At 51.5% G+C, this 26,322-nt stretch overlaps 1 protein-coding gene across 1 annotated transcript; it reads right to left on the reverse strand.

Annotated features, from left to right (window-relative positions):
* Window positions 1-1,348: 1,348 nt before the first annotated feature.
* On the reverse strand, window positions 1,349-25,372 carry LOC123456367 (uncharacterized protein C5orf49-like). The gene is made up of 3 exons (XM_045139334.1): window positions 25,152-25,372; window positions 4,917-5,033; window positions 1,349-1,770 (listed from the first exon to the last, which is right to left on the reverse strand). The coding sequence occupies exons 1-3, from the start codon at window positions 25,332-25,334 to the stop codon at window positions 1,591-1,593; spliced, it is 480 nt and encodes a 159-aa protein (XP_044995269.1). The 5' UTR covers window positions 25,335-25,372; the 3' UTR covers window positions 1,349-1,590.
* Window positions 25,373-26,322: the final 950 nt, after the last annotated feature.

Genomic DNA, 26,322 nt, shown 5'->3' on the forward strand with positions numbered 1-26,322 from the left:
TCCAGGCTGACCTGGAATTCACTATAGTCTCAGGGTGGCCTTGAACTCATGGCAATCTTCCAACCTCTGCCTCCCGAGTACAGGGATTAAAGATGTGCGCCTTTAAGTATTTTTCTAATATAAATATGGAATAATGTCCCCCAGAGCACCTCTACTGAAAAACAATTTTGAAAAATAAATACTTAGGAATAACTCAGCCTTGAAATTGCCAACAATTCAGTATCAAACATCCTTAGAGAATCCTTCTTGCAAATCTAAAACAATAAAACCAGTGATTGTGGGAGCATGCTGGAAATTAATCAGATCTCCTTAACGGCTAATCTGAGGAAAATCCAAGCACAGCAGATGAGAGATGATTTCTTCCAAAGGATCCATTCATTAAAAATACAGCAGATGGGCTGGAGAGATGGCTTAGCAATTAAGGCGCCTGCCTGCAAAAGCCAAAGGGCCCAGGTTCAATTCCCCAGGACCCACGTGATACAGATGCACAAAGGGGTGCGTGTGTCTGGAGTTGGTTTGCAGTGGCTGAAGGCACTGGTGCACCTGTTCCCTCTCTCTCTCTCTCCCTCTCTCTTTCTCCCTCCCTCCCTCTCTCTCTCTCTCTCTCTCTCTCTCTCTCTCTCTCTTTCTCTCCCCTTTCTCTCAAATAAATATATTTTTTAAAAATATAACAGATACCTTCATCCTTGAGTGAGTATCAAATCGGCTTGCAAAGAAACATTTCCAGCTTAGTTTTGGAAGCAGCTTCCTAAAGTGGGAAGTGTCTAGAATGACAGTCCTAGGCTGGTGGTGCAGCTTGGTGGTACAGTGGACACAGCCCTGACTTCCGTCCTCTGCACCACAAACTATAAAGACAGTCATCACTACAGTCCCTTGGGGGTTGGGTGCTGTGTATTTACATCGCACATGGTTCCCCACAAACTCGTCTGGGTTTGGAAATCCTCCCTTTTGGATGAAACCACACAGGCTCAAATAGATGGAACCACTTGGCCTAAGACCACACAGGAAGATACAGCAGGCACAATTTCCCAGGGGCCTGTTAAGCACCAACGTCCAGCCCCGTATGCCAGGCCTTGAGGAGTGAGAGTGAACCGCCCCATCTTATATGGACTTTGGCTCTCCACTGTGAAAATTCAGTTATCATTGGCTCGGACATCTAGCAAAACAAACCCTGTTTAGACTTCGATTGCGCAAAAAGGCCATTTGATATCTCCATTTGGAGAAAGAAAATCCAAAGGGCTGTTTGTGTTATGGGCAGAGACTTTCTTGAGTGTATAGAGGGGCCTGCACATTGCCGTTGTGGCCTTCTCTAAGAGCCTTTGCAAGTAAATCAAGCCAAGCCGCCTGCCAAGGTTGCTTTCCTTTTATTTGGGAGAATACAATGTGTGGGTCAGCATCATTGCATCGGAAACAAGTGCAGGTGAAAATCCCTCCGCTGGGCATGTTTAACGCGGGCAAAGGCGCGGGGCCAGGTCCCTCCCGAGGTCAAGGTGCGTCGCTGCAGCAGGAGGTGAGAAGGGAAGCCAGGCCGGGCCCCGCGCTCCCCCAGCAGCCTCCTTTTCTGGAACGGGCCTGGGCCCCGGGGCCACCTCAGGCTGGAGCAATGTGCCCAAAGCCAGGCTCCTTGATGCTGGGGATGTCATTCTTCCTGTAGAAGTCAGCCTGCACGTGGTTCACACGGCCACAGCCTCGGTTCAAGGGCTCCACGGGCTGATGGATGCGTTTTCCATAGGCAGAGGATGCCAGCACTCCGACAGGCCTTTCCTTTTCCTGGGGAAGATGAAAAGTCCCCTCTAAGAATCCTCAGCATGCATCAGTCCAGCCAAGTCTCCATCAGCCTGGGTCCCACCCAGGGGGGCACCCTGGACCTGCACCCTGCTCCACCCAAGCTGCTTCTACTGAAAGGGAGGGGCTTCTCCAAGTGTGGCTGGCCCCAGCCGCTCGGAACCTTCTCATGTCCTCAAGGCTCAGAGGAGAAGCGAGTCACGCCCTACCGCAGTCTTTATTCCTTCTCGGCCATCTCTCTGCCCGGGCTCTGGGAATACACACACCTCTGTCAGCCTTTCTTCCCCAGCACCCAGAGGAGCTCTCTCCACTTCCAGTCCCCTGTGCCCTATTGTCTCTGCTCCCTGACCCACCGCGCTTCTGCCAAGGGAGCTTCAGACCTAAATCTCCAGCTACCACCAAACATCTGTGCTGAGCTCTCCTCTCCCTGGGAAAACAAAAGAAACAACAACAACAAAAAAAAAACCTTTCTATTTTTCGCTGTCTTGTAAGGGGTTTTCTTCTGTACCTGTCACCCATCGCTACCTAGAATTAGGTTGATTTTTTTCTGTCCTCTCTCTTTCCCTCTCCCTCCCCTCCTCTCTCTCCCTGAAGGTCAGCTCTAAAAGGAAGGACAGGAGTTTGCGTCTTAGCCCCTTCATGCTCCATAGTAGAAGGGAGGCAGTCATAAAAATAAGCCACCTTCTTGTCCATGGAAAATAGTGACATCACTGCCAACAGGAATGCATTGCTGACATGAAAAAAAATGACAGAAAAAAAATTCAAAGTCTGTGTAACTTGATCACTTTCTTTTCTTTGCAAATAAAGAGTATTGAGAGGTAAGGTATGCTGGCATCCTTTTCAGTGCTGGGGCTGGAGCCAATGGCCTCAAGCATGCTCAGTGGGCATCCTGCCACTCAGCCAAATCCCTGGCTCTGGCATTCTTAATGACAGCCACAGGCAAAAAAAAAAAAAAAAAAAAAAAAAATCAAGTGGTTCAATTGAAATCCCGCCAGAAGCCTTTATAATTTCCATGTAAAGAATCGTGTAATAGTCTCTACTTTTTCATCGCCTGACCTTTGAAACTCCTGCCGTCAGGGCTGGGGACATGGCTTAGCAGTTAAGGCACTTGCCTGCGAATCCTAAGGACCCAGGTTCAATTCCCCAATACTCATGTCAGCCAGATGCACAAGGTGGCACATGCGTCTAGAGTTTGTTTGCAGTGGCTAGATACCCCTGGTGCACCCATATTGTCTGTCTCTCTACCCCCCAGCTCTCTCTCTCTCTCTGCCTTTTTCTCTCATAAATAAATATATAATTATAAATAAATAAAAATCCTGCTATCCTCAGATCAAGCTTTGTGAAGATCACGTCAGGTAAGAAATGGCAACAAAAGGGTCTGAGCTGGATGAAGACGGGCCGCCCAGGGCTCGGGAGAGAAACAGCACTCTGATGACCCCTCAGCCCGACAGATGAGCTGCTTCTGCCCGGCACCCACGCAGGCGCCGATATGATCACTGCCTTTTCAGAAACAGTGCAGATAAACGGGGAGCTGTCCTGCGTGTGGGAGTGACAGACGCTTGTGCAACTCCATACGGGGAAGGTTGGGGTCCCTAGGAAGGCTGTGATGGCGGGGCCTGGTGGCGTTAGCAGAGAGGTGTTTTATCTGCTTTAAAGACATCCTAGTTTTGTTCCCTTAAATTGTTAAATTCTATAGAATCAACCATAAAAGTGAGTGCAACAATGTCATTGTAAACTAGCGGGAACAACAGTGGTGACGTGATTGTAGCTTCTTGCAGAGTAAAAGAAGGCTGAGGAATCAAGTTGCACAGAGCAGCTGGACGCAACGTTAACTAGGGGTTTGCACACACATGTGATGCTTACATGAGCATACACACAGGTGCATCTAAACACATACAAGGCACATCTATACACATACTAAACACATGTGAGCACACATACCTGCCTGCACTCCCATATGAGCTACACAGAGCGGGCATGTGTCTACACATGACCACGCATACAAATGCATGCAACCATACATAAGTGCATAAATGTATGCATGCATGTATATGAATATGTTCACATACATGGTGATGCATGCACACATATGTACATGCATGATACACACATGCATGAATATGCAAAGTGTGTCTGAACATGCAGATGTATGTATATATGCATGTATGTACATATAAGTATACAAGCACACATGCATATGGGCACACATATTCCCACATGCAAACATGTATGTACACATGCACACATGTGTGTATATATGCATGAACACCATATTTATGATGCATGCATGCATATATATAACATGTACATATGTGTAACAAGGTGCACAGGGATGCACTGTGCATTTTCTGTGTGTGTATAGGATACACAGGGATGCATACATGCATGTTTCTGTATACACATGCATAGGTGTCTATGGGAATACACAGGGATGCACACTGCCTATCTTTATATACATATACTCAAATGGGTACGGGGATACACAGGGGCATGTGCATGGATGTTTTTACATGCACACGCATGCGTGGATACACAGGGGTGCATGTGTGGATATTTTTACATACACACGCATGTGTGGATACACAGGGGCACATGTGTGGATATTTTACATGCACACGCATGCGTGGGGTACACAGGGGTGCGTGTGTGGATATTTTTACATACACACACATGCGGGGGATACACAGGGGTGCATGTGTGGATATTTTACATGCACACGCATGTGTGGATACACAGGGGGCGCATGTGTGGATATTTCACATGCACACGCATGTGGGGGATACACAGGGGTGCGTGTGTGGATATTTTACATACACACGCATGTGTGGATACACATGGGGCGCATGTGTGGATATTTTACATGCACACGCATGCGTGGATACACAGGGGCGCATGTGTGGATATTTTACATGCACACGCATGCGTGGATACACAGGGGGCGCATGTGTGGATATTTTACATGCACACGCATGTGTGGATACACAGGGGCGCATGCATGGATATTTTACATGCACACGCATGCGTGGGATACACAGGGGCGCATGCGTGGATATTTTACATGCACACGCATGCGTGGGGTACACAGGGGCGAACACATACATATTTTGATGCTGTCACCAGCTTGGTCTTACCTCTTCGTTAATGCGGAGTCCAAGGCCTTTGGCATGCTCTCTGTCATCGCGGTGTAATTTCTGGTCATAGTCTAGTCTCCTCTTAAACACACAGTCATAGAGGGAAATAACCCCTTGCTGGAGATGAAGCAAGAGAGAAAGCCATGGGTATGTGTGAAGGGTAAGGAGCCGTGGTGCTGGCTCAGCATGGAAGCCAGCACGCGCCAGTAGAGACTGGACTGTGGTTTTCAGCCATGCGAGGAAGTGCTGGGAGGTAGCACGATATGGAGAAGACCCGGGTGTGACCCGGAGCCAGAGAAGCCAGCAGCTCTGGTGTCCCTCCTTGAGAAGCGACTCCTCAGGCTTGCATAACAGCCGACCCACCTCAAGAGCTCTGGCACAGACTATGAATAATGCCCTGGCTTAGTCCGTCAGTTGCCATCCAAATACACTATAGGCTGGGTGGTCCACCCACGAGAGCAATGTACTTCCCTGTGGAGGAAGTGCACAGCCAAGCTGTGGGCGGAGGCAGGGTTGAGGAGAGCTGCCTTCTGCTTCATAGGTGGAAATGTCAAATTGTGCCTTCACATGAGAGAAGGGACACACAGTTCTTTCAGGCCACATTGATGAGGACTCAAGACCTAACCACTTCTCAATGGCCCACCTTCTAATACCACTATGTAGGAGCCCTAGCGTTAAATATATATAATATATATAAATATATAAATATATATATACATATATATAAATAATTTGTGAGCAACAAAGAGGGAGAGAGAGGTAGAAAGAGAGAGAGAGCGAATGGCCACACAAGGGCCTCCAACCACTGCAAATGAACTCCAGACGCATGTGCCCCTTATGCATCTGGCTTACGTGGGTCCTGGGGAATCGAACCTGGGTCCTTTGGCTTTGCAGGCAAATGTCATAACCACTAAGCCATCTCCCCACCCGAGCCCTAGTTTTAAAATGCGTGTACAGGAGCACATAAGTACCCAGACCACAGGATAACTCCATCTCTGATAAAGCAATGCCTTCACTTCTATCTTTTTTTGATTATTTTATTTATTGATTTGAGAGTGACAGACAGAGAGAGAAAGAGGCAGAGAGAGAGAGAGACAGAGAATGGGTGTGCCAGGGTCTCCAGCCACTGCAAACGAACTCCAGATGCGTGCACCCCCTTGTGCATCTGGCTAACGTGGGTCCTGGGGAACCGAGCCTCGAACCGGGGTCCTTAGGCTTCACAGGCAAGCGCTTAACCGCTAAGCCATCTCTCCAGCTCCACTTCTATCTTTTTATATTCAAGTTGTCTCTAAAAAGCTTAGGCTGCTTTGAAAAATTAGCAATACTGAATGTTATGACAACATAACCAACCAGAAGGTTTCTATTACCCTGCTAGCCAATGGTTAAATTGCATACTTTCCAGTTCCTTTCTTGAATGACAAAATATCCTATTTTTTGCAAGTGTGTGCGTGCATGTGAGTGTGTGGTGCATGCACACGTACGTGCCCATGTGGCACCCCAGGAGCGCACCTGTGGCAGTGGGCACTTGTCTGCGGCATTCCGCTCCATTGCTCTTCTGCCCATTCTTTTTATGTTGTTGTTTTTTTGAGGTAGGGTCTCACTCTAGCCCAAGCTGACCTGGAATTCACTACGTCGTCTCGGGCTGGCCTTCAACTCATGGCGATCCTCCTATCTCTGCCTCCAAAGTGCTGGGATTAAAGGCTTGTGCTACCATGCCTGACAGAGTAAGACAGAGAATTGGTGCGCCAGGGCCTCTAGTCTCTGCAGACGAACTCCAGATGCATGTGCCACCTTGTGAAGCTGGCTTTAGGTGGATACTGGGGAATCAAACTCAGGTTGTTAGGCTTGTGAGCAAATGTCTTAACCGCTGAGCCATCTCTACAGCCCTTCTGCCCATTCTTATTTGTGCCACAGTCTCTTACCAGGGCTTGCCTTTTTTTCCCCATGAGCTCTAGAAATTCTCCAGTCTCAGCTTCCCTACAGGCCTGGAGTTACAGAGGCACATGACCAGCTGGGCGGGGTGGCGCACGCCTTTAATCCCAGCACTCCGGAGGCAGAGGTAGGAGGATCGCTGTGAGTTCGAAGCCACTCTGAGACTCCATAGTGAATTCCAGGTCAGCCTGGGCTAGAGTGAGACCCTACCTCGAAAAACCAAAAAACAAACAGAGGCGCGTGACCACGCCTAACTGTCAATGCATTCTGGAGCTGCATCTCTAGCCGTCAGCTTCAGGTCCTCCTGTGTACATCGGAAGTGCTGTTAACTTCTGAACCCTCTCTCCAACCTTAAATATATTTTCTTTAATCATATGTGGGAGCTGTAACACTTGGCAATTCAAGCGTATGAATATATGTGAACATACATATATACACAATATAAACATATACATATTGTTTAGCTAGACATGGTGGTACAGGCCTTTAATCCCAGCACGAGGGAGGTGGATCACCATGAGTTCAGGCCAACCTGAGACTACAGAGTGAATTCCAGGTCAGCTTGGACTAGAGGAAGAACCTACTATGAAAAAACAAAAATAAAGTATTTTTTTAAAAAATGACTGTTTACAAATCTACTGGGGGTGTTCTGGGGGGATAGCTTAGTCAGTAAGATGCTTGTTTCTCAAGTATGAGGACCTGAGTTTGATCCCTAGTACACATGCAAAAGTGTCAGGCATTGGGCTAGGGAAGGGCTTAGCAGTTAAGGAATTTGCCTGTGAAGCCTAAGGACCCAGGTTTGATTCTCCAAAATCCACATAGGCCAGAGACACAAGGTAGCACATGCGTTTGGAGTTTGTTTGCAGTGGGTGGAGGCCCTGGCGCACCCATTCTCACATTCTCTCTGCTTCTTCCTCTCTCTCAAATAAATAAACAAATAAAATATTTTTTAAGCCGGGCATGGTGGCGCACACCTTTAATCCCAGCACTCAGGAGGCAGAGGTAGGAGGATCGCCATGAGTTCAAGGCCACATAGTGAATTCCAGGTCAGTCTGGACTAGAGTGAGACCCTACCTCGAAAAACATATATATTTTCTCATATATATATATATATATATATATATACATATATATATATATATATATATGAAAATAAATAAATAAATATGAATAAATAATAAATAAATAAAAATGAACAACAACAACAAAAAAGAACAAACCAGAATCAATGGAGAATTGATAAATTGTCCACATTTAGTGGTGGTTCATTGTGTCTTCACATCATATTATAGACAAGAGTAAATTCTGGATGAACTAGGAAAATAAACAAGAAGGAAAACCCATAAGGGACCTCCTACACTTAAAAACAGTGAGAAAAAATGATACAAAGAAAACATCAATCACTTTGACTCTGTAAAATGAGGCATTAGCTTATGAAATCAAACCAAATTTAAAAATAAAAAGAAATTTCAATATCTGAACACATCGTGCAAGAAATCTGTTGGCGCGGAAGCTGTGGGCTGCCAGCCTGCAGAGGAAAAGCAGAGCTTTCTGCGGAGAAGCAATGAGGGCCCTTCAGCATCACAGAGGACGTCCAAGCACACAGGGATGGTGGTGGCAACGCCTTCTCAGGCGACGCTGACCCTTCTGCAAGAAAAGGCAGCGTGATACAGACCTTCCTTTTGCGTCTCAGAGCTACTGGCCTGGCCCACAAGAGGCCTGCAGGAAGGCAAGAACAGTGACTTGAGGGCCCACAGTACCATGGTACACCTACATGCTTAATAACTTAAGAGATTTGATGGTAGCAGGGCTGGTTGCTGGTCATAACCTAAGTTTTCTATTGTCTCTGGAAGCCCTGCTGATCGGGCTGACAGTGTGCCATGTGTGGGCTTGGAGGAGATCAGCCACAGTGTGCAACGGAGACGTTTGACTCCTGTGGCCAGGAAGTACCTTTGGAGAATCTGATGAGAAGTGGAGGTGCTGGTGCCCTCCACGAACCCACAATGCTCCCATCGTGTCAACAGCCTGTTCTAAGCAGGGTTCAGCACCCACAGTACGAAAACAGGTTGTCTGAAAGCTCTGTGGGCTTCTCTCCTTCTGCCCAGTACTTCCAACCAGGAGGATCTGGAGAGCAGGTGCCGAGTTCAGCTGGGAGAAAGACCGGGAGGTGAGCGAGAAGAGAATGAGAATGCAACCACTGTTCCCCCAATGTCCCCCCATGCCAAAGAAACCCAATGAAATACACAGTTTTACAAGAAAAGGTCTCTGTTTTCTCCATTTTAATGAGCCATTCTAAAATTCTATGAAAGTAATAAGCAATAGCTAACAGCACATCCGCCTCCCAATTCCAGGATTCATTTGCAAATCTCTCTACGTGTCACCAGAACCATACATAGTTTTGTGTAAGTGCATATTATATTTTCAAAACTTTACAGAGGAAAAATATTGACTTTTTCTATCATTGAAAAGTAAGAACAGAAAAAAAAAGAAACATCATTAGCAAGCAGGCAGCCTTGACAAGCAAAGTACCCACCCTGAACCACAGCGTGTATTTCATTACTAATCTTTTGTTATTTCATTCTTTTTTATTTTTATTGTTTATTGTTTATTTCAGAGACAGTAAGAGAGAGAGAGAGGGAGAGAGAGATAATTGGCACACCTGGACCTCAGCCACTACAATCAAACTCCAGATGCTTGTGCCACCTGGTGAGCATGTGTGACCTTGTACTTGCTCCACCTGTGTGCGTCTGGCTTACATGAGATCTAGAGAGTTGAACATGGGTCCGTAAGTTTCTCAGGCAAGGTCCTCAACTGCTAAATCATCTCTCCAGCCCTGTTCTTTCCTTTTATGGCTTGAGGCAAAACGATATTAATAAAAACCAATTTGCTGGGCGTGGAGGCGCATGCCCTCGCACTTCCTCGCACTTCCTCGCACTTCCTCGCACGCCCTCGCACGCTCTTACACTTCCTCGCACTTCCTCGCACATCCTCGCACGCTCTTGCACTTCCTCGCACTTCCACGCACACCCTCGCATGCTCTTGCACTTCCTCGCACTTCCACGCACACCCTTGCATGCTCTTGCACTTCCTAGCACTTCCTCGCACACCCTCGCACTTCCTCGCACACCCACGCATGCTCTTACACTTCCTCGCACTTCCTCGCACGCCCTCGCACGCTCTTGCACTTCCTCGCACTTCCTCGCACACCCTCGCACTTCCTCCCACACCCTCGCACACCCTCGCACGCTCTTGCACTTCCTCGCACTTCCTTGCACACTCTTGCACTTCCTCGCACGCCCTCGCACGCTCTTGCACTTCCTCGCACGCCCTCGCACGCTCTTGCACTTCCTCGCACTTCCTCGCACACCCTCGCACTTCCTCCCACACCCTCGCACACCCTCGCACGCTCTTGCACTTCCTCGCACTTCCTTGCACACTCTTGCACTTCCTCGCACGCCCTCGCACGCTCTTGCACTTCCTCGCACTTCCTCGCACGCTCTTGCACTTCCTCGCACTTCCTCGCACTTCCTCGCACACCCTCGCACTCTCTTACACTTCCTCGCACTTCCTCGCACACCCTCGCAGGCTCTTACACTTCCTCGCACTTCCTCGCACGCTCTTGCACTTCCTCGCACTTCCTCGCACACCCTCGCACTTCCTCCCACACCCTCGCACGCCCTCGCACGCTTTTGCACTTCCTCGCACTTCCTTGCACACTCTTGCACTTCCTCGCACGCCCTCGCACGCTCTTGCACTTCCTCGCACTTCCTTGCACACCCTCGCACTTCCTCGCACGCCCTCGCACGCTCTTCCACTTCCTTGCACTTCCTCGCACACCCTCGCACTTCCACACCCTCGCACGCCCTCGCACGCCCTCGCACGCTCTTGCACTTCCTCGCACTTCCTCGCACACCCTCGCACGCTCTTGCACTTCCTCGCACTTCCTCACACACCCTCGCACGCTCTTCCACTTCCTTGCACGTCTTCGCACTTCCTCGCACGCCCTCGCACGCTCTTGCACTTCCTCGCACTTCCTCGCACACCCTCGCACTTCCTCGCACACCCTCGCACGCTCTTCCACTTCCTCGCACTTCCTCGCACTTCCTCACACACCCTCGCACGCTCTTCCACTTCCTTGCACGTCTTCGCACTTCCTCGCACACCCTCGCACTTCCTCCCACACCCTCGCACGCCCTCGCACGCTTTTGCACTTCCTCGCACTTCCTTGCACACTCTTGCACTTCCTCGCACGCCCTCGCACGCTCTTGCACTTCCTCGCACTTCCTTGCACACCCTCGCACTTCCTCGCACGCCCTCGCACGCTCTTCCACTTCCTTGCACTTCCTCGCACACCCTCGCACTTCCACACCCTCGCACGCCCTCGCACGCCCTCGCACGCTCTTGCACTTCCTCGCACTTCCTCGCACACCCTCGCACGCTCTTGCACTTCCTCGCACTTCCTCACACACCCTCGCACGCTCTTCCACTTCCTTGCACGTCTTCGCACTTCCTCGCACGCCCTCGCACGCTCTTGCACTTCCTCGCACTTCCTTGCACACCCTCGCACTTCCTCGCACGCCCTCGCACGCTCTTCCACTTCCTTGCACTTCCTCGCACACCCTCGCACTTCCTCGCACACCCTCGCACGCTCTTCCACTTCCTCGCACTTCCTCGCACTTCCTCACACACACTCGCACGCTCTTCCACTTCCTTGCACGTCTTCGCACTTCCTCGCACACCCTCGCACTTCCTCGCACACCCTCGCACGCTCTTACACTTCCTCGCACTTCCTCGCACACCCTCGCACGCTCTTGCACTTCCTCGCACTTCCTCGCACGCTCTTACACTTCCTCGCACTTCCTCACACACCCTCGCACGCTCTTCCACTTCCTTGCACGTCTTCGCACTTCCTCGCACGCCCTCGCACGCTCTTGCACTTCCTCGCACTTCCTTGCACACCCTCGCACTTCCTCGCACGCCCTCGCACGCTCTTCCACTTCCTTGCACTTCCTCGCACACCCTCGCACTTCCTCGCACACCCTCGCACGCTCTTCCACTTCCTCGCACTTCCTCGCACTTCCTCACACACCCTCGCACGCTCTTCCACTTCCTTGCACGTCTTCGCACTTCCTCGCACACCCTCGCACTTCCTCGCACACCCTCGCACGCTCTTACACTTCCTCGCACTTCCTCGCACGCCCTCGCACGCTCTTGCACTTCCTCGCACTTCCTCGCACGCCCTCGCACGCTCTTGCACTTCCTCGCACGCCCTCGCACGCTCTTGCACTTCCTCGCACTTCCTTGCACACCCTCGCACTTCCTCGCACGCCCTCGCACGCTCTTACGCTTCCTCGCACTTCCTCGCACACCCTCGCACGCTCTTGCACTTCCTCGCACTTCCTCGCACGCTCTTACACTTCCTCGCACTTCCTCGCACGCCCTCGCACGCTCTTGCACTTCCTCGCACTTCCTCGCACTTCCTCGCACGCCCTCGCACTTCCTCGCACTTCCTCGCACACCCTCGCACTCTCTTACACTTCCTCGCACTTCCTCGCACGCCCTCGCAGGCTCTTACACTTCCTCGCACTTCCTCGCACACCCTCGCACTTCCTCGCACTTCCTCGCACACCCTCGCACTTCCTCCCACACCCTCGCACGCCCTCGCACGCTTTTGCACTTCCTCGCACTTCCTTGCACACTCTTGCACTTCCTCGCACGCCCTCGCACGCTCTTGCACTTCCTCGCACTTCCTTGCACACCCTCGCACTTCCTCGCACGCCCTCGCACGCTCTTCCACTTCCTTGCACTTCCTCGCACACCCTCGCACTTCCACACCCTCGCACGCCCTCGCACGCCCTCGCACGCTCTTGCACTTCCTCGCACTTCCTCGCACACCCTCGCACGCTCTTGCACTTCCTCGCACTTCCTCACACACCCTCGCACGCTCTTCCACTTCCTTGCACGTCTTCGCACTTCCTCGCACGCCCTCGCACGCTCTTGCACTTCCTCGCACTTCCTTGCACACCCTCGCACTTCCTCGCACGCCCTCGCACGCTCTTCCACTTCCTTGCACTTCCTCGCACACCCTCGCACTTCCTCGCACACCCTCGCACGCTCTTCCACTTCCTCGCACTTCCTCGCACTTCCTCACACACCCTCGCACGCTCTTCCACTTCCTTGCACGTCTTCGCACTTCCTCGCACACCCTCGCACTTCCTCGCACACCCTCGCACGCTCTTACACTTCCTCGCACTTCCTCGCACACCCTCGCACGCTCTTGCACTTCCTCGCACTTCCTCGCACGCTCTTACACTTCCTCGCACTTCCTCACACACCCTCGCACGCTCTTCCACTTCCTTGCACGTCTTCGCACTTCCTCGCACGCCCTCGCACGCTCTTGCACTTCCTCGCACTTCCTTGCACACCCTCGCACTTCCTCGCACGCCCTCGCACGCTCTTCCACTTCCTTGCACTTCCTCGCACACCCTCGCACTTCCTCGCACACCCTCGCACGCTCTTCCACTTCCTCGCACTTCCTCGCACTTCCTCACACACCCTCGCACGCTCTTCCACTTCCTTGCACGTCTTCGCACTTCCTCGCACACCCTCGCACTTCCTCGCACACCCTCGCACGCTCTTACACTTCCTCGCACTTCCTCGCACGCCCTCGCACGCTCTTGCACTTCCTCGCACTTCCTCGCACGCCCTCGCACGCTCTTGCACTTCCTCGCACGCCCTCGCACGCTCTTGCACTTCCTCGCACTTCCTTGCACACCCTCGCACTTCCTCGCACGCCCTCGCACGCTTTACGCTTCCTCGCACTTCCTCGCACACCCTCGCACGCTCTTGCACTTCCTCGCACTTCCTCGCACGCTCTTACACTTCCTCGCACTTCCTCGCACACCCTCGCACGCTCTTGCACTTCCTCGCACTTCCTCGCACTTCCTCGCACGCCCTCGCACGCTCTTGCACTTCCTCGCACTTCCTTGCACACCCTCGCACTTCCTCGCACGCCCTCGCACGCTCTTCCACTTCCTTGCACTTCCTCGCACACCCTCGCACTTCCTCGCACACCCTCGCACGCTCTTCCACTTCCTCGCACTTCCTCGCACTTCCTCACACACCCTCGCACGCTCTTCCACTTCCTTGCACGTCTTCGCACTTCCTCGCACACCCTCGCACTTCCTCGCACACCCTCGCACGCTCTTACACTTCCTCGCACTTCCTCGCACGCCCTCGCACGCTCTTGCACTTCCTCGCACTTCCTCGCACACCCTCGCACTTCCTCCCACACCCTCGCACGCCCTCGCACGCTCTTGCACTTCCTCGCACTTCCTTGCGCACTCTTGCACTTCCTCGCACGCTCTTGCACTTCCTCGCACTTCCTTGCACACTCTTGCACTTCCTCGCACGCCCTCGCACGCTCTTGCACTTCCTCGCACTTCCTTGCACACCCTCGCACTTCCTCGCACGCCCTCGCACGCTCTTCCACTTCCTTGCACTTCCTCGCACACCCTCGCACTTCCTCGCACACCCTCGCACGCTCTTACACTTCCTCTCACTTCCTCGCACACCCTCGCACGCTCTTACACTTCCTCGCACTTCCTCGCACACCCTCGCACGCTCTTGCACTTCCTCGCACTTCCTCCCACACCCTCGCACTTCCTCCCACACCCACGCACGCCCACGCATGCCCTTGCACTTCCTCGCACTCCCTCGCACGCTCTTGCACTTCCTCGCACGCCCTCGCACGCTCTTGCACTTCCTCGCACTTCCTCGCACACCCTCGCACGCCCTCGCACGCTCTTGCACTTCCTCGCAGTTCCTCGCACTTCCTCGCACACCCTCGCACGCTCTTACACTTCCTCGCACTTCCTCGCACACCCTCGCACTCTCTTACACTTCCTCGCACTTCCTTGCACACCCTCGCACTTCCTCGCACGCCCTCGCACGCTCTTCCACTTCCTTGCACTTCCTCGCACACCCTCGCACTTCCTCACACACCCTCGCACGCTCTTCCACTTCCTTGCACGTCTTCGCACTTCCTCGCACACCCTCGCACTCTCTTACACTTCCTCGCACTTCCTTGCACACCCTCGCACTTCCTCGCACGCCCTCGCACGCTCTTCCACTTCCTTGCACTTCCTCGCACACCCTCGCACTTCCTCGCACACCCTCGCACTCTCTTACACTTCCTCGCACTTCCTCGCACACCCTCGCACTTCCTCGCACACCCTCGCACGCTCTTCCATTTCCTTTCACTTCCTCACACTTCCTCGCACACCCTCGCACTTCTTCGCACGCCCTTGCACGCACTCCCTTGCACGCTGTTGCACTCCCTCGCATGGTCTCGCACTTCCTCGCACTTCCTTGCACTTCCTCGCACGCTGCAAAGCACTTTCCTGTAGAGCCTAAGCATCCCAGTTTGAGTCCCAATTCCCCAGGACCCATGTTAGCCAGATGCACAAGGGGGCACACGCGTCTGGAGTTCATTTGCAGTGGCTGGAGGCCCTGATGAGCCCATTCTCTCTCCCGATCTGCCTCTTTCTATCTCTCTGTCAGTCTCAAATAAATAAAAATGTACAAAACACATTTTTAAAAATGGCCACATGGGCCGATGGTGGACATTACCCCCTCCTAACATCAGGTGAACAATAGCAACAGGGGAATTTGTCAAACACTGGCAAGGGGAAACTGACTGGCTATAACACCCGTAAGCCCACCCCCAACATTACACTCCTTCAAGGAGACATTAATTCCCAAATCCCCATCAGCTGGGAAGCTAGCATTCAGACCACCTAAGTTAGTGGAGGACACCTGAATCAAACCACCACAGCATGTGACAGTCACTTGTAGGGTTGGTGCCGAGCACATGACAGTCACGTGTAGGGTCGGTGCAGGACACAGACAGTCACGTGTAGGGGTGGTGCTGAGCATGTGTTGCAGTCAGTTTGCATTTCCTGTAGAAATCACCCAACCAAGAGCAGTTTGCAGAGAAAAAGAGATTTATTTTTGCTTACAGCCTTGAGAGGGAAGCTCCGTGATGCCAGGGAAAAACGGCGACGTGGGGCTGGAGAGATGACTTCGCGGTAAAGCACTTGCCTGTGAAGCCTAAGGATCCCAGGTTGAGGCTCAGTTCCCCAGGACCCACGTTAGCCAGATGCACAAGGGGGCGCACGCATCTGGAGTTCGTTTGCACTGGCTGGAGGCCTTGGCATGCCCATTCTCTCTCACTCTCTATCTTCCTCTTTCTCTCTATCGCTCTCAAATAAATAAAAAATAAACAACAACAACAAAAAGTATGTACTGTGCTGGGGAAATGGTTTAGCAGTTAAGTCATTTGCCTGTGAAGCTTGAGGTCCACAGTTCGATTCCCCCTGGACCCATGTAAGCCAGATGCACCCAAGGGTTGCATGGGTTGGAGCTCGTGTGCGGTGGCTGGAGGCCCTGGTGTGCCCATTATCCATTTCTACCTCTTTCTCTCTCTCTAATCAATAAGTAAACTAAAAAATACACTTTTAAAAAAGGATGTGTGACTTGTGTAGTGTTTCCTTGAAAGGAACCATGGCCCTTCACTCTCTCCCCTTTTGTTTCCCAAGCACCACGAGGCAAACAGACCTTCTCCAAAGGCGTCTGCCATGAGGAGCCACCTCACGGCGAGGCGGAAGTCCGAATCAGCTTTTCTGAGAACTCTGCTGCACACAGGCCCGCTATCGCTACTCCGCGGCTATGATCCCAATGTCTGTTCCCCATCTCCAAATTCATAGGTCGAGATCCTGAACCCCATGAGTATTGCGTCAGGAGTGAACCCCCTTGGAAATTCTCACATCATGACAGGGCAGCCCTTATGTAAAAGAGCCTTACCTTCATTTAAAAAAAAAAAAAAAAGGGAGTCCGAGCGCTGGGTAGATTGCTCAGTGGATAAAGCACTGGTCACTGAATCATGACGGCCCTAGTTTAATTCCCAGATCCTACATTAAAACCCAGAGGCTGTGCAGGGCTTTTGTGATCCAAGCATGCTGATGGCAAGATGAGCAGAGAGGCTTTCCTAGATGTCAACAAGTGAGAGTGAGAGCAGAGAGCACACGAGACCCCAACTCAAAGGAGATAGAGGGGCAGACTAAGACAGCTCGCAGCTTAGGCCATGTTAACCTAGTGTGTCATTTAGTTTTCTGCCGCTGTGACAATTTGCCTGACTCAAATCAACTTAGAGGAGGGAAGATTTCTTGTGACTCATGGTTGCCACGGATTCGGTCCATGGTCCCTGAGCCTCATTGTAAGGTAGCTCCTAAGCTCAAGGCAGCCTGAGACTACAGAGTGAATTCCAGGTAGGCCTGGGCTACTGTGAGACTCAACTTCAAAAAAAGAATAAAATAATAATAATAAGGCCGCAAAATTCACTTGAATCTTGCAGCTGGATAAAAACTAGTTCATGGGCCGAAGAGATGGCTTAGCGATTAAACGCTTGCCTGTGAAGCCTAAGGACCCTGGTTCGAGGCTCCGTTCCCCAGGACCCACGTTAGCCAGATGCACAAGTGGGTGCATGCGTCTGGAGTTCGTTTGCAGTGGCTGGAGGCCCTGGCGGGCCCATTCTCCCTCTCTCTCTGCCTCTTACTCTCTCTGTCACTCTCAAATAAATAAATAAAAACAACAAACAAAAAGAATTAATTTTAAAAAGTTCATGTGATCTAATCTTGAGGAGGGCACTGGTACCACCTGCACCAGCTGCTCAGCAGGGTGCGGAAACGTCTTCTATTCTGGTTGCTCTAAGACTACTTAGATGTTCCTCTTTGTCTTGTGTCATTTTCTTATGACACGAAAGATTTCGCGCTGGCATCTGCGGCTCTGTCTTGACTCATTGCTGTGACCAAATATCTGACAGGAGGCAGCCTAGGGAAGGAAAAGGTTTATTCTGGCCTACAGTTCCAGAGGTTACTTTGGTGAGTGGGAAGGCATTGTGACAGCCGCGGGAGGTCAGCTGTCGCTTCAGCCATCAAGAAAAGGAGAGTGGGGGTGAGTGGGGCTGGAAACTCAAGGCCTTCCCGCAGAGACCCACTTCCTCCAGCAAGGTTCCCCTCCTAAAGGTGCGGTAACCTTCCCAAGAGCGCCACCCGCTGGCGATTGGAGGCAGAGCAGACGTCTACATTTTCTTCTGGCATCATTTTCTTTCACAGGATACTAAAGATTTCGGTGGTTGAATCTGTGGAATTTACTGAAATCATGCTGGAAAGAGACGATTCCTCCCAAGTCCACTTTGCATTGACTTGTCTTTTATTCAGTCCCTACATTTTCCTGTAAAATGCCGGACAGTAATGTGTCTAAGTGTTCCAAGTTACTTAAGTCTCTAACCAAAACTATTCAGCATAATGTAGCAGCCACAGATGTTAAGAAATGAATAGGTGTGAGGCTACGTTCTAATAAAGCTTTATGCTAGGGCTGGAGAGATGGTTCCGTAGTTAAAGGCGCTTGCTTTCAAAGCCTAATGGCCCAGGTTTACTTAATTCCCTCATGCCCACATAAAGCCAGATGCACAAAGTGGTGTTGAATATGGAGTTTGCAGCAGCGGGTGGACCTGGCATTCCCATACTCACTCACACTTTCTTTCTCTGTCTCTCACTCTCAAATAAATAGAAATATACATATATTTTTTCTGGGATGAGATGCCCTGACCAAAAGCAGCCTATGCAAGACAAATATTTATTTTGGCTTACTCTCCCAAGGGGAAGCTCCATGATGGCAAGGAAGATGGCATGAGCAGAGGCTGGGCATCACCATCTGCAAGAGGGTGAGCTCACTCGGCACTGGCAAGCTAGGGCTAAGAAACTTCAAGGTGCACCCCAGCAACACGCCTGCTCCAGCAAGACTCCGCCTCCCAAACTGCCGCCAGCTGGGCAGCAAGCATTCAGGACACGTGCGTTTATGAGGGACACCTGATTCACACCAAGGGCGGCTGCCGAGACCTGTGTGCAGAAAGGGTTGGGCAGACGAGCCGCAGGTGAGAAGGAGAGCATGTACCGCCGGACAACAGGGCTCTGAAGAAACACTAGTGCTCAGAGTTAATGCAGGCATTGCTTTTTAAAAAATATTTTTAAAAATTTATTTATTTATTTGAGAAAGAGAATAGGTGAGCCAGGGCCACCAGCCACACTGCAAACAAACTCCAGACACATGTGCCACCTTACGCATCTGGTTTATGAGGGCCCTGGTGAATCGAACTGAAATTCTTTGGCTTTGCAGGTAAGCATCTTAACCACTAACCCATCCCTCTAGCCCCAAGGCATTTCTTAATTCTCAAAATCAATTAAAAAAAAAAAAGATGGCCGGGAATGGTGTCGCACACCTTTAATCTCAGCACTCGGGAGGCAGAGGTAGGAGGATTGCCCTGAGTTTTAGGTTACCTTGAGACTACATAGTGAATTCCAGGTCAGCCTGGGCTAGAATGAGACCCTACCTTGAAAAACCAAAAAAAGAAAGAAAGAGAGAAAGGGAGGGAGAAAAAGATGACAGGGGTTGGTGTGGTGGTGCACGCCTTTAACCACAGCACTCAGAAGCAGACGTAGGAGGATCGGAAGCCACCCTGGAGCTACAGAGTTCCAGGTCAGCTTCGACTAGAGTGAGACTTTACCTCAAAAAACAAACAAGCAAAAACTAGTACAGAAAAGAGACACTGCTGGAAAAACAAGAGGTTTTGTCTGAGGTCTTGCTTGTGAATGAGTAATGACAGCCTCAGACAGCAGTGAGGGTAAGTCCACATTCATGAGATCCCATTAGTCTGAGCAATCTAAGAAATGTCTCCAGGCTAAGCTGAAATTGTTCTTGAAGCTATAACCTTTCAAGTTAAATAGATGAGTCTGTAGTTGGGTGGTTGAGGTTTGATAGTTTAAAAGCAGCCTCATGAGAATCCATATCTATAGTCACATAAATGCAATCACTTATTAGCAAATTTCCGTAAACACAAGATTTTATCATCACCAAGAACTCCCTACCTGGACATGGAAGCTAAACAAATCCAAGATTTAAAATGGATATTTAAAAGTTCCTCTAATGAGCCATTCCTTTACATAACATTGAAATCTGTGCACTAATGGTTATGACTCATGGGTAGCTAACTTCATGGAATTGTACTTACATGATTAGAGATGTTGGTGATTGAAGGCCCACTGGCATGAATGAGTGAACACAATTTTATAATGTAGATTTTTGTCCTGCATATACTTTCTTTACCCCAGTTAATTGTCACTAGGATCTCTTTCCTTGGACTCCCACATCCTCCTAGTCTTTGGGAGCCTTTGTTGCTGTCCAAGCGGTTGACAGGCCTGTTCGTTTTGACCCTTGTGGGAAGGGTAATGCTATGATCTTGAACTTGATGAGGAAGTCCCATGTTATGCATAATCTTGTAAGGCGTAGGGTTCCCAGAGTAGTTATCAATTGATGACCTCCTGGGGGGTTCAGAATGTCATGTCTTCTGTCAGATCCAGAAGTGTGACTCAGGGCTCATTCTTCTGACCAGAAATCAGAGCCATGCAGTTCCAGCCCTTAGTTTTACAAGCTGTTATGAGGGAGAAGTCCGGTCCTAATGTCCTCTCGACTTCTGCTAATACCTAACTGGTTACCTAACAGTTCCTCATATGTAGACACAGTCTTTTTAGTATTTGGGTTAGCGGCTCACCAGAAGCCAGGCAAATAACTCCATAGTAATCAGGACATTGTCCAACTATACACTGTCTACTTTGTTATGGTTAATAAAGAATTGATATTCAAAGGGAAGAGCAGTGAGTGGGCCACATTTGTGCAGAGCCTGTACGTTCGGGGAGCACACTTCCAGACCCACTCCTGAGCCCCTTCCAGGTGACAGGGCTGCTGCACACCACACCTAGAGTGCCCCTCTGCCCCTGAGCTTAGCTGCGGCCAGGAAGGCGACCCTGTTCATCAGACAAGTAAATCAACATGATAAACTCGATGATAGCTCAGTAGTTAAAAGTGCTTGCAAAGCCTGGTGGCCTGGCTTCAGTGGAGACCCAGGGGAGATGCTGGGACCGCGAGATGGCCGCTGAGGATAGCTGCTGGCCCCGAGGAAGGTTTCCAGAACTGTGAGTCACCTAGCTGGAGGGGGGAAATTAAAACTCCAGAGATTTGTTGCTGGTTAGAATTGTTGAACTTACTTGTCACTGGATAGAGCTGTTGGACGTGGAGCTACAGAGTTTGATGTTTGCCCTGTTTAAGTCATGTATTGCTTGAGTATTTCTTTGCTATGCCCAGTGCCATCTTTTGCAGTGTGAATGTTTATTCTGTGCCATTATGGGTTTTCTGAGGTCATTATTTTGTTATTATGGCTCAGTTAAAAGATCTTGGAGCCGGGCATGGTGGCACATGCCTTTAATCCCAGCACTCGGGAGGCAGAGGTAGGAGGATCACCGTGAGTTCAAGGCCACCCTGAGACTACATAGTGAATTCCAGGTCAGCCTGGGCCACAGTGAGACCCTACCTTGACAAATAAAAAAATAAAATAAAAAAAGGATCTTGGACTATGGGAAGTATGAATATCATTGGAATTGATAAAATCTACAGGGACTTTTTTTTTTTTTTTTGCCGAGGTAGGGTCTCACTTTAGCCCAGGCTGACCTGGAATTCACTGTGTCATCTCAGGGTGGCTTCAAACTCACGGTGATCCTCCTACCTCTGCCACCCGAGTGCTGGGATCAAAGGCGCGCACCACCACGCCTGGCTTATGGAGACTTTTAAACTTGGATGAATGCATTGCATTTTACATCATGTATGCTTATCAGTTTATGGGGCCTGGGGCAGAATGTGGTGGTTTGATTCAGGTGTCCCCCATAAACTTAGGTGTTCTGAATGCTAGGTTGCCATCTGATGGAGATTTGGGAATTAATGCCTCCTGGGGGCAGTGTATTGTTGGGGGCGGGCTTATGGGTGTTATAGCCAGTGTCTCCTTGCCAGTGTTTGGCACACTCTCCTGTTCTTGTTGTCCACCTGATGTTGGCCAGGGCTGGTGTCCACCCCATGCTCATGCCATCGTTTTCCCCTGCCATCGTGGAACTTCCCGTTGAGCCTATAAGCCAAAATAAACCTCTTTTCCCCTCAAGCTGCTCTTGGTTGGGTGATTTCTACCAGTAATATGAACCTGCCTGCAACACAAAGTGATACATGTGTCTGGAGTTCATTTGCAGTGGTAATTGGCTCTGGTATCTGTCTGTCTGTCTGTCTCTCTCAAATAAGAACAAAATAATAAACTGGTCCTCTCAGACTCATCTCTGAGTGGACCCTGAGAGCTGGGGTGTCTCTCCACTCTGCCCACGTGGCTGAGGCTGGTGATAATGTGTGAGAGCTCCTGTGTTTGCAAGCTCCTGTACAACCCTGCAGCCCGCCTTCTACCTCTGGTACTTTAAAAAATATATTTTCTATGTATTTATTGGCAAGCAGAGAGATACAGAGAGGGAGAGAGAGAGGGCGTGCCATGGCCTCCAGCCACTGCAAACAACTCCAGACACATGGGCCACCTTGTGCATCTGGCTTAATGTGGGTACTGGGGAATCGAACCTGGGTCTAAGGCTTTGCCGGCAAGTGCCTTAACCACTGAGACATCTCTCTAGCCCCTCTTGTACTTTACAAAAATTCATAGTTCTTCATAGTATCAAGGTAATATTTAAAGAACCCCTCCAAATATGTTCTCAGTATTTTCATCACATTATATCAAAAAAGAGACTTCCAGTAAAGATGGTAGCATAGGAACCATGCTCAAACAGCCTAGGGGAGAAAAAGCCAAAACATAAATTATATCAAAAAGGCAAACAAATGTTATATTTTCACAATAAAACAGGAGACTCTGGGGCTGGAGAGATGAATTACTAGTTAAGGCAGTTGCCTGCAAAGCCAAAGGGTCCCTGTTTATATGTAAGCCAGATGCACAAGGTGGCATGCATCTAGGGTTTGTTTGCAGTGGCTGGAGGCCCTGGTGTACCCATTCTCTCTCTTTCTCTTTCTCTATCTCTGCCTCTCTCTCTGTCTCTCAAATAAATTAATAAAATATTTTTTAAAAAACAGGAGACTTATTTTGGCTACATATTTATATTGTACAATAATGTGCATGAATCATAAATAAACTGGTTATTATATACACATCGCATGTTTTTGAGGAAGGGTCTCGCTCTAGCTGAGGCTGACTTGGAATTCACTATGCAGTCTCAGCGTGGCCTCGAACTCACGGCGATCCTCCTACCTCTGCCTCCCGAGGGCTGGGATTAAAGGCATGTACTACCATGCCCAGCTAACATTGCCTATTCAAAATGTGGGATTTAGTATAAGTCAAAGTAGTTATAAGGAGGAGTTTATTTAGATAGTTAGCTTTTGGGGACAGTCTCACTGTTTAGCCCAGGCTAGCCTCGGGCTCACACACTCCTCCTGCCTCAGCCTCACAAGTCCTAAAATGATAGCAGGACCACACACAAGTGGCCAAACCGTTGTGAATGTAAGTTCACAGGAGAGAAAATGAGACCCACGGTAGCAATGAGGTTAGGACCCTCACTCTAAGCCACTCCTGTTTCAAAGCCCTACAGTCACCGCTAAGGGAGTCAGCAAAGCGGGCTGCAAAGGAAATCGGACAGCAAATGTCCCTTTGCGTCCCTCCGAGTTGCTCAGAGCAGGCGGCGCTCCCGGAGCAGGCGGGGGAAGGCACCAGCACAGAGGGCTCTGCGCCGCGCGGTGCCAGGGCAGCTAGAGCAAGGAATGGGTCCTGCAGAGCCCTGCCAAGGGAGGTCCCAGCCTCCCGCCTGGGCAGGCTCGCAGCATGCCCCACCTCCGCTGCCCTCCTCTTTCCTCTCTGCACACCGTCCCCAGACCACTCCCCCTACCCGGAGCTCAAGGGTCCAGCGGTGGCCCCCACTTGATGTGCGCTAAATGCGGCGGTGTGCCCGATCCAGGGTGGCCTCGAACTCACGGCGATCCTCCCACCTCTGCCTCCCCCCGCGTGCTTTGGTAGGGATGCCTTATACATATGCATGAATGGCTGGCCTTCCTCCTCCGGGGACACCCGGTTAATCCACACACCCCTCTTTGGGCAACTCAAGCGTGCGGGGGACCGAGCCCTCCTCAAGGTCCCTCTCCAGCGAGGACAGTGCCAAGCAGAGGCTCGCAGCGGATGCACGAGCAGCGCTGACACGAGGGAACGGGCGTCCGCAGGACGGTTTGTGTTGTTGTGTTTTTCGTTTCGGTGTTTGTTTCATCGGCTTCTGGGGCAGCTGCAAAGCGGCGGTCTCAGGCGCTCCGCTCCAAGGTGCCAGCCAGAATCTACCCTCCACCCCAATCCAGGTTCCCCTCTGCTCTCTCTCCCTCCTTCCTCCTCCTCCTTCCCCTCCTGGCTTTTGTGTTTTCTTTCTTTCCTTTTTTTCTATATCTTTCTCTCTCTCTCTCTTTTTTCTTTCTCTCTTTTTCTTTCTTTCTCTCTTTTTATTTCTTTCTTTCTCTCCCTTCCTTTCTTTTTCTTTCTCTCTCTCTCCTTCTGTCTCTTTCTCTCTCTCTCTCTTCCTTTCTTTTTCTTTCTCTCTTTCTCTTTGTTTTTCTTTCTTTCTCTCTCTCCTTCTCTCTGTCTGATGAGCATGGCAGCTGTATTTCCAGCCCCTCCGCTCGCCCGGTCTGAGCCCAGGAGCGCAGTCGCTCAGCACGGCACAGCCCACCCGCCCGAGCAAGGCGCGGATCGCGGCGGGAGCGGATCCCGGGACCCCTGCAGCGCAGCCCCCCGCGCACCGCGAGCCCCGCGCACGCCGCTCCTCGTCCACCCGCCGCGGTCACACTGGCCTGTGGGCTCCCGGCCGTGAGGACCCTGCGAGGACCCCACCCGCCTCCAGATGCCGCCCTGGAGGCGCGTCCTGGGCCCCGCCCACCGCGGAGAGACCCCTCCTCACCACCGAGACCCCTCCTCACCACCGAGACCCCGCCCACTGCTGAGAGCTCTCCTTATCGCTGAGACCCCTCCTCACAGCTGAGACCCCTCCTCACAGCTGTGACCCCTCCCACTGATGAGACCCCTCCACACCACCAAGAACCCTCCTCACCACCGAGACCCCGCCCGCCGCAGAGACCTCTCCCATCGCCCCTCCCGCCGCTGAGACCTCCCCCTCCTGCAGCTCAGGTCGCGCCCACCGCTGAGTCCCCGCCCGCCACTGTGACCCCTCCCACCAACAAGACCCCGCCCACCACTGAGAGCCCTCACACCGCCGAGACCCCTCCTCCTCGCTGAGACCCCTCCTCACCACCGAGACCCCCCGTCACCGCCGAGCGCCCCCTCACCCGGCGCTGGCGGTTGTAGTAGCTGAGCTCCTTGGGTTCGGGGCGATCGGACGGGGCGTAGCCCAGAGTGGACATGGCGGAGATGGGCAGCGGCCGGGGCTTGACCCGCAGCGTGGCCGCGGTGATCTCCTCCTCCTCCTCCTCCTCCTCCTCCTCCTTGTCCCTCGCGTCGCCACCGTCCATAGCCCCCGCCTGAGCCGTGCCCCTTCTCGCTCGCCCAGATGCCCAGGTGCCCAGGCCGAGTCCTCCAGCCGCTGTCTTCCTCCCGCCGTTGCCTGGACACGGCGTCCTGGAGGCCCTGGCCGCGGCGGGGCGGGGGGAGTGGGGGGAGGGGGGAGGGAGTGGGGGGGTGGAGGATGGGGGAGGGGCGACCCTTCCCCCTCCTCCTGTCACTTCAGCCCCCGCCCCCCCTCCCGGAGGTGCCCAGAGGCCGAACCCAGCTGTCACACAGATTCGTGGGCACCATGCCCGTCATTTCCAGCTAGGTTGAAATGGTTCTTGAAAATGCTTCTCTCGGGCTGGAGCAACGGCTTAATGGCTAAGGCATTTGCCTGCGAAGCCACAGGACCCCGGTTTGATGCCCCAGGACCCACGTTAGCCAGTTGCACAAGGGGACGCATGCATCTGGAGTTCGTTTGCAGTGGCTGGAGGCCCTGGACGCCCGTTTTCTCTATCTCCCTGTGCTTCTCTCTCTCTCTCTCTCTCTCTCTCTCTCTCTCTCTCTCTCTCTCTCTCTCAAATAAATAAATAATAATAATAAAATGTCTTAGGGCAGGCGTGGTGGGGCACACCTTTAATCCCAGGAAGGGGAGGCAGAGGCAGGAGGATCTCCTAGAGCTCCAGGCCACACTGGGACTACATAGTGAATTTCAGGTCAGCCTGAACTAGTATGAGACCCTACCTCAGAAAACCAAATAATAATAACAATAAAACATTAAAAAAATACTTCTCTTGGGGCCGGAGAGATGGCTTAGCGGTTAAACGCTTGCCTGAGAAGCCTAAGGACCCCGGTTCGAGGCTCGGTTCCCCAGGTCCCACATTAGCCAGATGCACAAGGGGGCGCACGTGTCTGGAGTTCGTTTGCAGGAGCTGGAAGCCCTGGCGCGCCCATTCTCTCCCTCTTCCTCTGTCTTTCTCTCTGTGTCTGTCGCTCTCAAATAAATAAATAAAA

This window comes from Jaculus jaculus, chromosome 21, assembly GCF_020740685.1.
Source record: "Jaculus jaculus isolate mJacJac1 chromosome 21, mJacJac1.mat.Y.cur, whole genome shotgun sequence".
NCBI classification, from domain to species: domain Eukaryota; kingdom Metazoa; phylum Chordata; class Mammalia; order Rodentia; family Dipodidae; genus Jaculus; species Jaculus jaculus.

Excerpts from the sequence above, each read along its gene's own strand:
- LOC123456367 (XM_045139334.1), bottom strand. The coding sequence starts at position 25,334 with ATGGACGGTGGCGACGCGAGGGACAAGGAGGAGGAGGAGGAGGAGGAG. Across the intron at positions 5,034-25,151 it reads ACTACAACCGCCAGCGCCGG|CAAGGGGTTATTTCCCTCTA; the intron begins GTGAGGGGGCGC and ends CTTCATCTCCAG. Across the intron at positions 1,771-4,916 it reads GACTCCGCATTAACGAAGAG|GAAAAGGAAAGGCCTGTCGG; the intron begins GTAAGACCAAGC and ends CATCTTCCCCAG.